Genomic DNA, 18,427 nt, shown 5'->3' on the forward strand with positions numbered 1-18,427 from the left:
GAAAACGGGGACACTGATGCATTGTTGGTGGAACTGTGAACGAATCCAACCATTCTGGAGAGCAATCTGGAATTATGCCCAAAAAGTTATCAAATTGTGCATACCCTTTGATCCAGCAGTGTTTCTATTGGGCTTATATCCCAAAGAAATACTAAAGAAGGGAAAGGGACCTGTATGTGCCAAAATGTTTGTGGTAGCCCTGTTTGTAGTGGCTAGAAACTGGAAATTGAATGGATGCCCATCAATTGGAGAATGGCTGGATAAATTGTGGTATATGAATGTTATGGAATATTATTGTTCTGTAAGAAATGACAAGCAGGATGAATACAGAGATACTTGGAGAGACTTACATGAACTGATGCTAAGTGAAATGAGCAGAACCAGGAGATCACTTTACACTTCGACAACAATATTGTATAAGGATGTATTCTGATGGAAGTGGATTTCTTTGACAAAGACTCAGTTTCAATTGAGAAATGATAGACAGAAGCAGCTACACCCAAAGAAAGAACACTGGGAAACGAATGTGAACTATTTGCATTTTTGTTTTTCTTTCCGAGTTGTTTTTACCTTCTGAATCCAATTCTCCCTGTGTAACAAGAGAACTCCTCGATTCAGCAAACATATATTGTATCTAGGATATAGTGCAACATATCTAACATATATAGGACTGCTTGCCATCTAGGGGAGGGGGTAGAGTGAGGGAGGGGAAAAATCAGAACAGAAGCGAGTGCAAGGGATAATGTTGTAAAAAAATTACCCTGGCATGGATTCTGTCAATATAAAGTTGTTATAAAATAAAATAAAATATAAAAAAAATTGTAATGGTAAAATACATTGGTTAACACAGTGTTTGGGAAAACTGGTCAGTCTGTATGGGGGAAATGGGAAGGAAGACTATGAACATTTTTCTCTCAATAGGTCTAAGAATATCCATGTCTAGGATCCTTCTTAACTCCAAAAAATAGCAAACTCAGTATCTTTCTGTTTAACTACGAAGAATAATAACAATCATATACATTTCAAATATACAAGACAATTATTTTTGAAGAGTAAAGTCATTCATTTAATTTGCACTTCTTTTCTTTTGAATTCTTTCTAATAAAGATTTTAAAACCTTTTCAGATTTCTTTGTCCCTTCTTCTTTGTTGGAATTTAAGTGCATTTTTCCTAAAAGTGAATTTTGACTTCCATATAGTTTTTTCCCATATGGCTGATAAGACTTGCCACGGATAAAATCAAGCCAAGTGAATTTTGAACTAGGCTCTTGGAGGAAGGTCCTTGATTTAGAAGGACTGAATTGTGAATGAAAAGATTTCCCAGCTTTATGGTAAAAATGGTGGAAAATACTATAATCCGGATATTGGATAGTAAAAATAGATCCTGCTTCTAGTTGCGGAACTTGTAAAACAAATTTCACACTCATTTCTTCCTTGGAACCAGGCAGTAATGATGATATAGACAGCAATTTTGCTCTGCACGGATCTATTATTTTCTGAACATGAGGACAGCCATAAGGGATCCAGGAGGCACAAATTAAGCAGACTGAGTAAGTAGATGTTAGACATAAGCCATTCTTAAAATGTGAACAATCCTTTATACGCTGCAGGAGAATTTGCTTATAGATGTCATTTTTAATTTTCTCTTGGGGGATAGACTTGATGATATTATTAACAGTTCTGTGAGTGATATTCTCACCTTCAATGGTATATGGTTTGATATATGTTAAACACCATGGAGGTTCTCTATTTTCCCCATCTTCATTCAAGGGGTGGAGGTCAGATGGAATGTTAGCCCAATTATTCATGAATGGTTGATGTTTTACTTGGTGTTTACAACCTGGCAGAGTCTTAATCTGGTCATCAAGGTTCAGATGGCTCTCAATACGACTCTTTAGCTGTGATGGAGGTGTGAGCTTATCAATTGAATTTTGTTGATGTATTATTCTATGTTTCGAATCTAGGGAAACTTCCACCCAGGAGCAAGGTTGTTGTGGGTTCTGCTGGCTGTATTCTGCTGGAGTCACAGTCTGAGATATGGTTCTCAGTTGTAGAGCCCTGTGATTTTGATTAGGGGAAACCCCTTTCCCATTGTCAAAGTATGATGAAGGTTTTCTTGGTTTGGAGTTATCAGGTGGCAGCATGATTTTGTATGGGGAAAATGAGGAAACTTTGTCATAATTATCAGAATCCAACCTAGCTTCTTTAGCATTTTTATCCAGGCCGGAAGGAAGAATTGCTTGCTTTGAGGCATCCAATATTACTCTAGTCTGATGATCAATTTCTGAAGGCATCTTAGATTGATGTTTTGTTCTCAACAGAATCTCATTCCCATTGTCCAAATCTAATGGATGTATGGCTTCAAAATCAAAGTTTGGAAACAGTAGTACATCATCATTCTGATCAGTGCAGTCTGATAAATTCTTATCCTGATAGTCAGTGATTAGGGAAAGTAGGGTCCCACATTCTGGAACCTCCTCAGTTTTAGGCCTATGGTCTAGAGTTAAGATGTCCATGGAATTTTGGTCAGGTACAATTTTGGACTCATAATCAACCAAGGATTCAGCATCTTGCTGGTGGTGAGAGCTTACTGTGTCCTCATTCTGGTGTTCAGAGATAATTGGAAATATGGTCACATGATCATGACCTGGCATATTCATGATATTGTGATTGAAGCCAATTTGAGTATTGTTTTTATAATCCAGGTCTGCTGGTATGATCTGGTTTTGGGCATCTGCTATCGACGCAATCCAATGACAAGAAGCTGGGAGAGCCTTGGTAATCATGTCTTGGACTATTATAGTCTCATTCAGATGTTCTAGATCTGTTATATTCTCATTCTGAAGGTCAGTGTCTGATAGAGTCAGAGTCTGATTATCAGGGTCTAAGAGCCCTGTGACATGGTCTAGATCAGATGTAGCCTCCCCCCTGTAAATGGGATCAGATTCAAGCTCCACATGTTGGTCAGTGTCTGATGAAGCCATGGCCCAATGATTAGGAACCATAATAGTGGCGTCATCATGTTCAGGAACTGATGAAATAGTATTAGCCTGGTGGTCAGTGTCAGGTAGAATTTGATCCTGGCAGTTAGGACTTTGTGGAGCTATGACCTTACAATTTGACTCCAAGGAAGTATTGCTCCAGTGGTTTGGATCTAATGCTATCTCTATCTGAGCTTGAGCCCAATGATTGCAACCCATTGATACCTCTTCCTCAGAATTAGGAACTGATACAGCTGTAAGCCCCTGGTTGGAGACAGTTGGAGATGTAGTCAGTTGGTTGGTACATGGTAGAACTTCTATATCCAGTTTAGAGTCTGGGAGAGATGTAGCACAGTTTTTCAAAGGAGAAAGACCCTCAGCAGAAACTGGGTTAATGGTTGGTGGAGCCTCAAGCTTGCACTTAGGAACCAGCAGTGGTTTAGTCTGGTTGTCTATGTAGTGAATAATTGTATGATCAGGGGCTGGCTGTGGTACTGTAGTCCAACAATTGAGGTGTGGTAAAATCATAGGCCAATTGTCAGGACCTAGTGGAGGCTTGGCCAGGTGTTCAGAATTACAAGATGGCTCTCTATTCTGTATGACCTGGGTCAAGTGATTGGGAACAATCATAGAATCTTCTGTATTGCCATTGAGGTTTTGTAGCGGTATATCCTGGTGGTTATGTTGTGCTGATGGTGTAGTAGTATCCCTAACTTCAAAATGAAGGCTTGGTGGATTCTTACCTGGTATATTAAGGGATTCAAAGGGTGCAAAGGTGGTAATGGTTTCCCTATGGTTAGGGCATGGTGGTGGCACAGGTGAGGCCCTGACCTGTTGATTGGAACATGATGAAGCAGAAGCCTTGAAGATCCAAGAGTTGTATTCAGGATGCTGTAACAGTGAAGTTTTTGCCTTTAGAAAGTGGTCAGGACATGATATTCGTGCATTTGCCCCCTTAACCCAGTGGTCTGAGTCTGATGGTGCAGTTTCAGATGAAACAGGATATGATAATGAAGAAAATATGGCCCTGTGCCAGTGGTTAAGGTACCGCTCCAGGGAAGTTGTCATTTTAGACCGAGTTCTGGTACCTTGTGGAGCTGGAGTCTGTTGACTGGGCCATTGTAATGTTGTAGCTGTTGACTGGTAGCTGTGGTTTAATGATGGTACAGCTGTGGTGTTAGGCTTGCTATCTGGACATGATTGATCCTCTGCCCGATGGTCAGAGCCTTGGGAAATCACTGGAAAATGGTCAGAATCTGATGGAGATTTTGTAAAATGTTCAGGGATGGATGGAACCTCCACATGGTGGTTAGAGCTCAGTGTAAGTGCTGCTTGATATTCAGATGGAACAGGTACCCTGGTCCAGGAGTCAGGGCATGGTAAAGACAAAACTGTGGTTCCTATTGATGGGGTGGTGGTAGCCTGGTAGTTGCATTGGTATCTTGACATAACACCTGCCTGTTGAAGAGCCTGGGGCAATTGAGCAGATTCAATCCCAAGTTTGAGGTTTGGGGAAGATGCAACTAAGGTTTTATGATCAAGATGAGATGACAACTTGGTCCTGCTCTGATAGTTGAGATGAGGCATTAGTGCAGACCTAGATTGGTAATCTTGAAGGCATAATGATATACTCTGGTGTGAAGAACATGGTATCACCACCTTCTTGGTTAGGTGATAGCCTTTTAGTAGAAGCTGAGGTTGATTTGCTGATAAAGAGATTGTAAGCAAGGGTAAGGAAATGACATACATATATATATATATATATATACATATATATATATATATATATATATGTATATATATATATACATACATAAAATCATGCATAGGAAAGGCAAGTATGAGGAATAAGGAGCAGTGGGAAGGAATAGTAGACATATGATCTTAGATTACTATTACTGTTTGATTCATGTCAAGCACTTTATAGGCATCATATGATAATATTACTTTATATTTATATGAGGCTTTCAAATTTTTCAGAATATTTTCAGGTATAGTACATTTACCATTTGATCCTCATTATTCCCCAGTAATGTATATAGGGCAGAGGTATTATTATCTCCATTCATATATCAGGAAATGAGCAATTCCAAGGGATTAGAATGATTTGTCCAAGATTATATTATTTTGTAAGTGGTTGAGCTGAGATTGGAAGCCAGGTCCAGTTCCTAGAACAGTGCTTTCTATGAGAACCCAGTTCTTAAAAGGGCCAAGGACATGCACAGGAATAGTTTGAAAGTGAACAATTAAAAAAAGGTGAATCAATGAAGTCAAAGAATAAGAGTAAAAATTATGGAAAGATGAAGTGGTGGGACATTTTAGACAAATAAAAGCCAAAGATCTCACCATATGACAGTTTCTTTTGTCTTCTCCCCATTGATCTAATGGAAGTTTTTCTTTGGAAAAAAATGTTAAGAAGTAAAACATTTTAATAAGCCAGTAAAGACTACCAGGACAATATAATTGCTAGTCCACATGCCTAAACTATATATTTTTTTATTTTAAAACCCAATGCCTATTTTCTCCAGCAATGTAATTTGAAAAAATATTTTATTAAATATTAATAATATTAATAATAACAAGCAGTTATTCATTCATTCATTCAAAAGCACTTTTCATACATTGTAATAATAATTGACATTTATATAATGCTTTGCTTGTGCAAAAACCTTTTTGTCATATAATTAATTTTATTTGATCCCTTCTATATCCCTAACATGTTAGGCAGGGGTCCTCAAACTACAGCCCACAGGGCAATTTGGGATGTTTATCCCCCTCACCCCCCAAGGCTATGAAGTTTCTTTATTTAAAGGCCCACAAAACAAATTTTTTGTTTTTACTATATAGTCCAGCCCTCCAACAGTTGGACAGTGAACTGGCCCCCTATTTAAAAAGTTTGAGGACCCCTGAGAGAGATATTGATTTTACTAGACCATAACATTTAATTAAAATGACATAAGATTTGAATCTCACTGTTTCAGTAGAATTTGAAAGTTAAAAGAACTCCTTCTCTATCCATTTCATTTCAATTACAGTGGGACTCCTGTCTCTAGCATAATCAACAAGAGCTTATTAAGCCTGTCAGAAACCTCCAGGAAGAGAGAGGCCCATTTCATTTTCAACAGTTCTGATTGTTAGAAAACTTTCTGAGATCAAATCTAAAATTGTCTCTGTAATTTTCATACAGTTCCTGATTAGGCCCTCTAAACCAAATAGAACAATATTAAATTTCTCCATGTGAAGTGACTCTTCTTAAGTTGGCCAGAAACTAGAATTCTCAGCCTCAGATGTCACACAAGTGTAGAACTGAATTTTAATTAAATGTTTACTTGCATAAACTCTGAAAGATTAAGTGTCTATATATTTTTGAATTGTGAATGGGAAGATTAACCTGCTGCCAAACCTGGAGGAATTTGTAGTGCCACTGAAATCTTGCTAGGCCATGAACTTCATATGGTCACCTCTGGATAGAACCTCTGCAGTTTCTCCAAGCCTTTGCACCATCTAAAATAACTAATCTGAAGGTATGGAAGGAGGATCAATCAACATAATGTTAATGTTAGTGACATTCCATAACATTCCCAATGGCAAGAAATTGTTTTTTGGAAGATGCTGTCAGGTATGTAGCATAGATGAGCCTAAGGCATAAAATCAACAAAAATGAGCCCTTTTGACAGTACTATACATGGCCAAATCCCAGAGCAGCTTAACAAGCATAATAATTAAAAACAGAGGAAACATATGTATCATGTGCCCTGATGGTTGCTTGCCAGGAGTGGGCTGTGTATAGCTCCACTTAGTCATGCTTTTTCACTAAAAAAAAGAACTCAGTGTTCTTTTCTCTTTATACAACATTGCTCTGCTTCCTCAGGATTCTGAGATCTTAATGATGAAAATAATTTCTTTGCTTCTGATCACTTTTATTAGCCCTGGGTCAGGAAGGGTAGTGCCCCTTCTCTATCTATCCACTTTGATGTCTCCTCCCTCCCAACCCTCGGGTATTGTATACTCAGCATAGCAGGAGGTTTTCTCACTGATCCATTTTCCCAGTTCAAAAGCTCCAATACCTTCTTCTCATCTCCACAGTTCAGCTGTGCTGCTTCCCTGATGGATTAACATCTTCATGTTAGGAAAACTTTCATCAATGGGCATGCTATATCTCTCCCTAATGCTTATTAAAAGTAATTCTAAAAAAAGAATCTAATAAAGAAATTTGTGCTGAGCTTAGTTTAGTTTTCTAGGACATTTTTTTTCTTTCCAGGAAAATTTAACAGAAATATAAAGATGATTTCTATTAAAATAATAAAATTATAAAGATGGAATCTCATGTATCAGCTAGTAATTTTAGGAGATAATTCCATAGATAGCCTCTTCTAGCTACTTGGATCACAAACTTTCCATGGTTACATTGTTTTCTGAATCTTAAGAGTCACTTATACTTGTGTATAAATCATATAAACACTAATTTCATTATCATAGGCTTATATTGAAGGAACTTAAGAGGCCAACCCCTCATTTTATAGAAAAGAAAACTGAAACCCAGGATGATTTTTCACTGTCACACAAGGTAAATTATAAAGGGAATATTTGAACTCAGGTTCTTTGATTCTTAAGCCACTGATTTCATAATGCTGCCATCCTAGATGATGAGCTTAAGGTCAGGAATCCTACTAAGGAAGAATGTGTTCCAACTGTCTAGAACTTAGTAGATGCTGTTTTGTTTTTGTTTTATTTTTTACAAATATTATCTCATTTGATCCTTACAACAATCCTGGATGTGAGTTACTACGATTCAATTTGCAATTGAAGAAACTAGGGCAAATAGAATTTAAGTGATTTGCCCAAGTTCACACAGTAAGAGGTCAAATTTAAACTCACATCTTTTTGATTCCAATCCGCATTCTATTCACTAGACCATCTAGCTAAATATAGTGAAAAGTGATACATCCAGGGGTCAGGCAACTAATAAATGTCAAAAGTAGAATTTGAACTGAGTTCTTGCAGACTTAGAAGCTAGTACTCAATTATTTTTTAAAAATAGAAACAATGGATTTAATTTTGAGATATTTTAGGGAATTTTGTTTTATTACTTTAGGCAATAAGGAATGAATCACATCATAAAACTAGGGCAAAGGAACCCAGCTTGGATCACCTATTCTCTAAATCTTATCATACAAAGTTTGGTGACTCAAATTGCAACCCCCCCCCTGCCCTCCCACCAAGACCTAATTTAATTCCAAAATACTTCTCACCAGCAGGAGTTCAAGAGAAGCAGGAAAGATGAGGAACCTGACTAGTCCAAATGCAAATGTCCTTAGTAGCCACAAGTTTCCCCAATAGAGGAAAATTAAGGAACCTTAGGATTTCCACTAGAAGTAAGAGAGTAAAGAATAAAAACAAACAAAGAAAGAAAAACATAGGTAATTCTCTTGAAAAGGACTGTGTCCTGGGATGCTGATCTATTTCCCAGGAACCTTTAGGAGAAATGAGCCCTGAAATGCCCTATCCAGACAGGAAGACAAGCTTTCACTGTGACATCATAGGCCCCCATCTTTATGTCCCTTTGCAGTCAGAGGAGTTAGCTTATCCATCTCTGAGATGAAAGGTTTGAGGATAGTGACATATTGGGGACAATGTTAATAGTGCAAAGGGGATTCAAATTGTCCTATTCATCCCAATTTGTTCTCACTATATTAAATGTAGAATTTGCCATCCTCGTCAATCTACTAGTTCCCTTTCAATAGAGGACCACATATATATTTAACAGATGAAGGCAAAGCTCTTGAATCTTGAACTCCAGGATCATTTCATCTCTCTCCTTAGGACCATATTTGAACTACTATCTTATTAGATAAGTGTAACCTCCCACTCTGAGGCTACTGATCAGGGCCATACATACCAATCTTCCCACAATAGACATGGAGACAAAACCGATGTTAACGTGCCAAACAGCCTTTATTTGTTGTGTGTGTGTGTGTGCGCGCGCGAGCGCATGCATCCTTCTCCTGCCTATGGCAAAACTGGCCATTTATATTTACTCTCCTTTGGGATTACCCTGTGCCTAGTCCACTCAGCACTGCGTAGGCGTCCTAAGAAAAGATCTAACACCTGTAAGACACAACTTCCTGCCTAAAAGGCCAAGCCCCCTTCTATCTCCTGGGTCTACCCTATCAGCTGACATGGCATACATGGCAATTCTCAGAAGGAAAGTCTCTTAACATGTCCCCCTTTCTGTTTAGTGAGGACCGCTCATAAAATCAACTTTGATATTTAAAAATATAAGAATATATCTATATATAAAACATAGGGTTAGAATTAAGAAGTATAAAGATGCAATAAAGGGGATGAGAAGGGAAGTATGTTCAAGATTCATTTGTGGCAAAGGGAAGAAGGTCTCTTGTTCTATAACTTCTTCAGGCTGACAAGGGGTGTAGTGCTGACCCTATCCAATGGGGTCCAGACTGAAAAGGGGAAATGAGTGACTTGTAGGCAGCAGCAGCAGCAGCAGCCCGGTATCAAATATCAAGATCAGGTCTAAGGTGATTTCAGGTTGACCAAATAGTTGGAATTTCTAGAATTCTTCTGAAATCTGGTGGCCTTCCTCATCAAGACCTGCAAGACACAAATGCCTCAGCCCTCTCCAAAGTATTAAGGTTAGACCTTGCTAATGTTCTTCTTCATCCTTTCAAAGGATCTTTTGAATGTTCTCTGATGCTTAAAGCCCTGTTTTCCACACGCTTGGCTCTCTAACTTATATAGTACAATTGTGTCACCGGGCATGATCATGGTCAAACAGTCAAACTTATATCTGACCCATTATGCATTCCTGCCTTCCCAAATCTCAACAAGGCTATTGAACCTTCCTTTGTGGGGACTGGCAATCCTCACTTGTAACCACTCCCTTAGAGATTACTGATTGCCAGCATATCCAATTCCAGGCCTTCGGATGCCTCCAGCCACTGCCTTATCAAGTAATGGTTCTTGTCCAGACACAAAAGCTTAAGAGCTCAAATTTGAAAGACACTGGAGCCAACTTCTCACATCTTTTTATCATCTTCTCAAGGCTTGTGTCCTCATCTAAGGAGGACAAGGCTTTCTGGCAACAGGTGTTAATGTTCTCGCTAGTTAATTTTCGGATAAGAAGACCAGCTGCTTCTCCTTTACCTACTAACTTCTCAACAGCTACCTGTAGGCGAGCCACAAAATCAGGGAAAGGTTATACTGCTGGAAGTAAGAGAGCCAGCAGCTCCTTAACATAGAGATTTAACCCTGTAAGTGTTAATTGCCTCTTTCAATTCCTTAAATTTCTTCCACTCCAATGAGACCCACATTCTTTCCTGGGGGCTACCAAACATGCCAAATCCTTACTTCCTGGTTCCCTTCGTTTGCTGCCTTCTATAATTTAGATCCTATAAATCTATCTACTTCATGCTTCTTTCCCCACTACCTCTTCCTGTGATGTCACATCTACTTTTGGCTTGCTTTATCAGTCTTAGGGTCTTGTCTCCCTTCTCATGACCGGACCAGCCAAACTCATGAGGTCCCTGGTCAATTCTGTCCCTGTTCTGGTACCATTTGTAACCTCTTACTGAGATTACTGATTGTCATGGCCATACATACCAATCTTCCCATGATAGACATGGAGACAAGACCAATGTTAAAGTACCAAACAGCCTTTCTTTATTGGTTATATCAGCATGGGTTAGCAAGAAGCAAGAGCAAATGTATGTTTCTGCATCTCTCTCTTTGCATGTCTGCCTCTCTCTACTTCTCTCTGCATCCTTTTCCTGCCTGTGGCAAAGCTGGCCATTTATATTTACTCTCCTCTGGGATTACCCTGTGCCTAGCCCACTCAGCACTGCATAGGTGGATCTACAGAAGGGAAACACTGGAGTTAGTGCTGCATCCTAAGAAAAGATCTAACACCTGTAAGACACAACCTTCTCCCTCAAAAGCCAAGCCCTTTTCTACCTCCTGGGTCCCTACCAGCTGACATGGCATACATGGCAATTTTCAAAAGGAAAGTTTTTAATAGGTAAGTAAGAATTATAAATTAAGTAAAGAATTAGTGTTTTTAATATTGAATGGAAGCAGGAAATTGATTCCATATAGACCTTTCTTTATGTCTGAGAAACATAAAATTCATCACAGATGGTAAAGGCCAGAAGGAAATATATGGTCGAGCAGTCTGTCTGTCTTATCTCCACTCTTTCTGCCACTCCTTTCTTTTCCCTCCTATTTCTCCTTTCTTCCTCTCCCCCAAGCTCCTTTCTTAACCTTTCTGTCTCCCTTTGCCTTGAAAACATCATGTTGCTACTGCCTGAAACTGCCCAGCAGAAGCAGGAGAAGCTATGCAAGAACCAATTACAAAAGTTTCTGCATAATATTAGAGGAGGATTTCTGATTTTCTTAAGTTTCATACGGGGTCTTAGACTTATACCATTTATATTTGGGATTCACCAGGAGCAAGAGACATAGGCAAAGTCATCTTCATGGTAATCACAATACAATATTAATAACAACATTTCCCACAGTTAGATTTTCTGGAGAATATTTATTTCTCCACTATATATCCACACTCTCTGATGATGAAAATGCTATGATTCAAATATAATTCTCAAAGCAGTAAATCTACTTAATGAGCTAATTAAAATAAGCCATGGTTCATGTATTCAGGATCTAGAAAAAAAGGGATCAAGCCCATGACTAGTGGAAATTTTTGAAATTAAGCAAGAATTGGAAGTATTTTTAAAAAATCAGAAAACTAAATAACTCTTTGGGAAAAGTTAAAAGAAAAGAATTCAAGCAGAATAAAAAGGTTTTTTTAAATGAAAGGAAACAACAAAAATTTAATCACTATAGATAATACAAAAGGAAATTTCTAAAATGCATAACAACATTATTATTGTCTGCTATGCAGAGCAGCTGGAAATATAGGCTCAAACAATCCAATGAATTTTCTAAACTATTGGGGAAAAAACCACAGACCCAGAAGAGACTCTCAGAACTTAAGATTACTGACATTCCAGTGAAGTTAGAAAAACAAAAGAATCTTAATATTATATTTCAAGATATTTTTTCAAGGAAACATCCTATTAATTGGCAAAAACAAATAAACAATTAAGACAAATTGAGAAGAATCCACAGGACCACCATGAGGAAAAACACAAGATTTAAAACACCTAGATACCTCCTATTAAAAATTTAGAATTATAATGATAAGTAAAAAAATATTGCAGGCTTTCACGAGATGTAAAGATCACTTTCTAAAAAACAGTAGAATGCTTTTAGGATTTTCAAGATAAATATGGAAGAATCACAGAAACTGGAATAAAACAATTTCTACATTAAGTTGTATGAGTCATGAGACCAATATTATCCAGAAAAATTCTGTTTTCCTATGTAGGAAAAAATATGGACATTGGGAAACAAATGAACTGAAATATTAATAGAAAAATATTTATTTCAAGGAAGCCTTTAAACATCAAGAAATTGCTAAATTTTAAAAAATCCTATATTCATTGGGTTTGATTCATTAATGATTTCAAGAAGCAATCTAATCACCTAAAAAAGTCAGAAAGGTATCTCGGGGGGGGGGGGGAACACAAGAAAAAGCAAAAGGAGAATGAAGAATAATTGGTATAATATGAAAATGAAGCTTCTCCCTTTTGAAGGACAAGTTTGATTTAAAGTTACTTATCTGCTTATTAGTATATTAGTATATGTTAAACTTTGCTTAAATTGCATCTGTTAAGATTGAATTAATGATAGAAACAATAAGAACTTAAAACATTTATGTTTCCTTCATATTGAAGGACTAAAGAAAAGCACATCTAACAAGTATAATACTAAATGTTAATATACCCAAGTGTCCAATAATACCCCAAAGAGTAACAAATTGAATTAAAAATTCAGATTCAATGATAAGGTGATCACAGGGAAAACATTAAATCTATCATTATTTGTAAGTATTATTAAAATGAAAGATTAAAAGAAATAGCTAATCATTTGAAGATAACTTCTAGGAAAACTGAAAAGTAGTCTGGCAGGATTTAGGCATAGATTAAGATCTCATACTATATGATACAACAAAGTTGAAATGGATATGTTACTTGTATAACAGAGATGACTATATATAAAATTACTAGAAGAAAAGTAGATCATGTGTCCTTCATGACTGCAAGTAGATCAACTTAATTAAATAAGGAATTACAAAAGACAAAATAGATAATTTTGATTATCTGAAATTGAAAATCTCTTGCACCAACAAAAATAAAACATAAGAAGAGAAATTGTCAACTGGGAAAAAATGTTATCAAATATCTCTGATAATGGTATGATATTCAATATATAATGACAGCTAAAATATGTAAAACCAAATGCCATTCCCCAATAGAGAAATCATTTTAAAAACTGAACAATTCTCAAAAAAATACAAACTATTTATAACTATATGGAAGAAAGCACCACATTATTAATGAGAAATATTTATCATAACTGAGGTTTCATGTTATAGTTAGCAAGTTGACAAAGACAATTAAACATAGGAATAGTCAACATTGAAAGAGTTGCAGAAATATAGGCACACTTCTGCTTTGTTAATATGGTTGTGGATTGTTTCAAAAAATCTGAAAAACAATTTGGATTTGTGCAAAAAAAAAAATGAGCAAAAAGTCTGTAAATTTTGACTCAGAGATCCCACTGCGAGACATATACTTCAAGAAGGTAATTGATAAAAAGAAAGGATATATAACACAATATATTTACATTAGCAAATTGCAGGATAGTAAAGAGTTGGAAACAGAGTGCATGTTCATCAGTTGGGGAACAGTGAAACAAACTGGGCACATGAATGTACAATATTGCCATTCTATTACAAAAGAGAAGATTGCTAAATATAGAGAAGCACAGAAAGGCTTATATGAACTGATGCAAAGTGAAATAATCAGAGCTAGGAAAATTATATATGCAATCACTACAGGAAAGTATAAGTGGAAAATACCATTATTCTATCACCATGCTAGAGTATACATAAGGGCCTTTCTTCCTATCTATATTGACTTGAGAATATATACCCAATAGTGGGATCCCTGTTTAAAAGAATAGGAAGAGTTTAGTAATTTTCTTTTATGATTCCAAATATTTTTTTTCCAGAATTGTTGGGAAAATTTATAGCCCCAGTAGCATTGTATTAATGTATTTTCTTCTCACAACTACTCCAACATTAATGATTTATCTTTTTTGTCATCTCTGAGTAGTTGCTGGATGTCTGTTGGAATCCTTACAAACTGCTAACTAATTAGAGTTGATCTAATCTTACAAGAAGATTTTGGCCAGAACCTGAAACAAGGTACTAAGTAGAACTAATTAGTACAATGCTTGTGTTTACACCTTTGTGTTCACACCTCCCTTAAAGCTCTTTGGGCCAGAGAGCACTATGGGAGAAAACCCATAATCCCATTCTCTCAGAAGATCCACATATAAGGCCAATGAGGAGAGAGAGCTATTCCAGAATACATTTTCCACTTGGCTGGCTGATCGCAGAGGAGAGTTCAGCTGGACTGGAGAGGAGCGACTCTGGTGCAGACAGAGAGCACTTTGACAGATTTCAGCGGAATTACGCCAGAAGCCCTCTCTCTGAGGCAAGGCAGAATATATTCCACTTGGCTGGCTGGTGGCAGACGAAGAGTTTTCAGAGGATAAAACTACGAGTGGAGAGTTCAGTGGACAACCAGATTCATCTTCATCTTACACCACTGTAGTTGGTGGCTGGGCTCCTGCACTTCCCCCACTGAGACCAAGCTGGTCTGAAAGACTCACCAGAAAGCTAGCCGAGCCCCAAGTGAAGGAGACAAGAGATTCATTCCATCTCTGTGCTGGTTGGAGGCTAAAGGACAAAACCCTTGGATTTGAAGACATTCGGAGGGCTCTAAGCTAAACCGGCTGTGCATTGAGAAAAAGAAGAACTCCAACATTTGAACTCCCAACAGATGTCAATTTAAAACATCAGTTATTTTTCTCTGCATTTCTTTTATTGGTGATTTGGAGCTGTCTTTTATATAGTTTCTGAGAGTTAGCAGTACTTCTTTTGAAAACTGTTCATATCATTCCACCACTAATCCACTAGGGAATTGCTTATCTATTTTGTGTTTTAAATACATACACATACATATATACATATACATATATTATACACACACACACACACACACACACACACACACACACATATATATACACACACACACACACACACACACACATATATATATATATATACACACACACACATACATATGCATATATGTCAGTTTCTATTAGCAATATTTGATGCACTTTCTTCCCAGATAAGTTTCCCCTCTTATCTAGTTACATTAATTTTGTTGTAAGAGCTAACTATTTTTATGTATTCAAAATTATCTAGTTTTTTTTCTTGTTTGTTTTATGATCTCTATCACTTTTTGGTTAAGAATTCATTATTTTGCTAACTTTGGCAATAAGAGTTGAGAAAGAGATTAAAGGAATTAGAATAGGTAATGAGGAAATCAAATTATCACTCTTTGCTGATGATATGATGGTATACTTGGAGAACCCCAGAGATTCTGTTAAAAAGCTATTAGAAATAATCCACACTTTTAGCAAAGTTGCAGGATACAAAATAAACCCACATAAGTCATCAGCATTCTTATATATATCACTAACAAAATCCAACAATCAGAGTTACAAAGAGAAATTCCATTTAAAGTAACTACCAATAGTATAAAATATTTAGGAATCTATCTGCCAAGGGAAAATCAGAAACTATATGAGCAAAACTACAAAACACTTTCTACACAAATTAAGTCTGATGTAAACAATTGAAAAATATTAAATGCTCTTGGATTGGGCGAGCAAATATAATAAATATGACAATACTACCTAAACTAATCTATTTATTTAGTGCTATACCAATCAGACTCCCAAAAAGCTATTTTAATGATCCAGAAAAAATAACAACAAAGTTCATATGGAAAAACAAAAGGTCAAGAATTTCAAGGGAATTAATGAAAAAAAAAAAAATCAAGTGAAGCAGCAGTTACCAAAACCATTTGGTATTGGCTAAGAAATAGACTAGTTGATCACTGGAATAGGTTAGATTCAAAGGACAAAACGGTCAATAACTTTAATAATCTAGTGCTTGACAAACCCAAAGACCCCGGTTTTTGGGATAAGAACTCATTGTTTGACAAAAATTGCTGGGAAAATTGGAAATTAGTATGGCAGAAACTAGGTATTGACCTACACTTAATACCGTACATCAAGATAAGGTCAAAATGGGTTCATGACCTAGATATAAAAAATGAGATTATAAACAAATTAGAGGAACATAGGATAGTTTACCTCTCAGAACTGTGGAAGAGGAAGGAATTTATGACCAAAGAAGAACTAGAAATCATTATTGATCACAAAATAGAAAATTTTGATTACATCAAATTGAAAAGTTTTTGTACAAACAAAACTAATGCAGGCAAGATTAGAAGGGAAATAATAAACTGGGAAAATATTTTTACAATCAAAGGTTCTGATAAAAGCCTCCTTTCCAAAATATATAGAGAATTGACTAATTTATAAGAAATCAAGCCATTCTCCAGTTGATAAATGATCAAAGGATATGAACAGATAATTCTCAGATGAAAAAATTGAAACTATTTCTAGCCATATGAAAAGATGCTCCAAGTCATTATTAATCAGAGAAATGCAAATTAAGACAACTCTGAGATACCATTACACACCTGCCAGATTGGCTAGAATGACAGGGAAAGATAATGCAGAATTTTGGAGGGGATGTGGAAAAACAGGGGCACTGATACTTTGTTGGTGGAACTGCAAATACAGCCAGCCATTCTGGAGAGTAATTTGGAACTATGCTCAAAAAGTTATCAAACTGTGAATACCCTTTGATCCAGCAGTGCTATTACTGAGTTTATATACCGAAGAGATTTTAAAGAAGGGAAAGGGACCTGTATGTGCAAGAATGTTTGTAGCAGCCCTCTTTGTAGAGGCCAGAAACTGGAAACTGAGTGGATGCCCATCAATTGGAGAATGGCTGAATAAATTGTGGTATGTGAATATTATGGAATATTATTGTTCTGTAAGAAATGACCAGCAGGATGATTTCAGAAAGGCCTGGAGAGACTTACATGAACTGATGCTGAGTGAAATGAGCAGGATCAGGAGATCATTATACACTTCAACAATAATACTATATGATGATCAATTCTAATGGACCTGGCCCTCTTCAACAATGGGATGAACCAAATCAGCTCCAATAGAGCAGTAATGAATTGAACCAGCTACAGCCAGCAAAAGAACTCTGGGAGATGACTATGAACCACTACAAAGAATTCCCAATCCCTCTACCTTTGTCCAACTGTATTTTTGATTCGCAGGCTAATGGTACACTATTTCAAAGTCTGATTCTTTTTGAACAGCAGAATAACTGTTTGGACATGTATACTAATATTGTATTTAATTTATACTTAACATATTTAACATGTATTCATCAACTTAACATCTAGGGGAAGGGGGTGGGGAGAAGGAAGAGAAAAATTGGAACAAAAGTTTTGGCAATTGTCAATGCTGTAAAATTACCCATGCATATAGCTTGTAAATAAAAAGCTATAATAAATTTTTAAAAAGAATTCATTATTTCCCTTAGTTGTAAAAAGAACCATCTTCTAGTATCTTTTGGTTTTTCATAATCTTTTTATATTTACTTTGTGCATATATTTAAAACTTACTGTAGCATATAGTATAAGATGTTATTCTAAATCAGTTTTTCTGCAGCTTTTAATTTTTTCCATTTTCAAAAGCTCTTATAAACAAGGACGCCATTCTCAAGTAAGTTACAGTTTGAGTTTTGTCAAATACTGAAATGGTAAAGTCTATTATCTCTTGTCTATTCTGATTTATTTTTTAAAATTGGCACCAAATAGCTTGGATTATTATTGCTTTTCAGTAGAATTTGACATTAGGAAATGCTTTATAGTCTTGATTCCTTTTTTTTTTTTCATTATTCCCCTTGAAATTCTAGATCTTTGATTCTCAAAAATGAACTTTTGTTATTTTAATTCAAATAAAGTATCCCTGTGGTAGTCTGATTGCAATAACACAAAATCTGTGAATTAATTTGAATACCACTGACATTTTTTTATATTGGTACAGCCAAAACACAAGTAATGAATATCTGTTGGAATCCTTACAAACTGCTAACTAATTAGAGTTGATCTAATCTTACAAGAAGATTTTGGCCAATACCTGAAACAAGGTACTAAGTAGAACTAATTAGTACAATGCTTGTGTTTACACCTTTGTGTTCACATCTGATAGCAGCTGAGGTTACACCCAGAGGAGGCAGAAGAAAACAGAGGCAGAGGCTAAAAGGCAAAACCTTTGGATTTGGCGACC

The 18,427-nt window shown here is 36.3% G+C and overlaps 1 protein-coding gene across 2 annotated transcripts; it reads right to left on the bottom strand.

Annotated features, from left to right (window-relative positions):
- Positions 1 to 975: 975 nt before the first annotated feature.
- Positions 976 to 6,511, bottom strand: LOC127553574 (uncharacterized). Of its 2 annotated transcripts, none has more exons than XM_051984375.1 (3): positions 6,384 to 6,511; positions 5,327 to 5,376; positions 976 to 4,686 (listed from the first exon to the last, which is right to left on the bottom strand). In XM_051984375.1, exons 2-3 carry the CDS (start codon positions 5,355 to 5,357, stop codon positions 1,067 to 1,069), a joined length of 3,651 nt encoding a protein of 1,216 aa, XP_051840335.1. In that variant the 5' UTR covers positions 5,358 to 5,376; positions 6,384 to 6,511; the 3' UTR covers positions 976 to 1,066. The 2 variants fall into 2 exon arrangements, with proteins under 2 accessions (XP_051840335.1, XP_051840333.1); XM_051984373.1 differs by having other exon boundaries at positions 6,372 to 6,511.
- Positions 6,512 to 18,427: the final 11,916 nt, after the last annotated feature.

This window comes from Antechinus flavipes, chromosome 3 (genome assembly GCF_016432865.1).
Source record: "Antechinus flavipes isolate AdamAnt ecotype Samford, QLD, Australia chromosome 3, AdamAnt_v2, whole genome shotgun sequence".
NCBI lineage: Eukaryota > Metazoa > Chordata > Mammalia > Dasyuromorphia > Dasyuridae > Antechinus > Antechinus flavipes.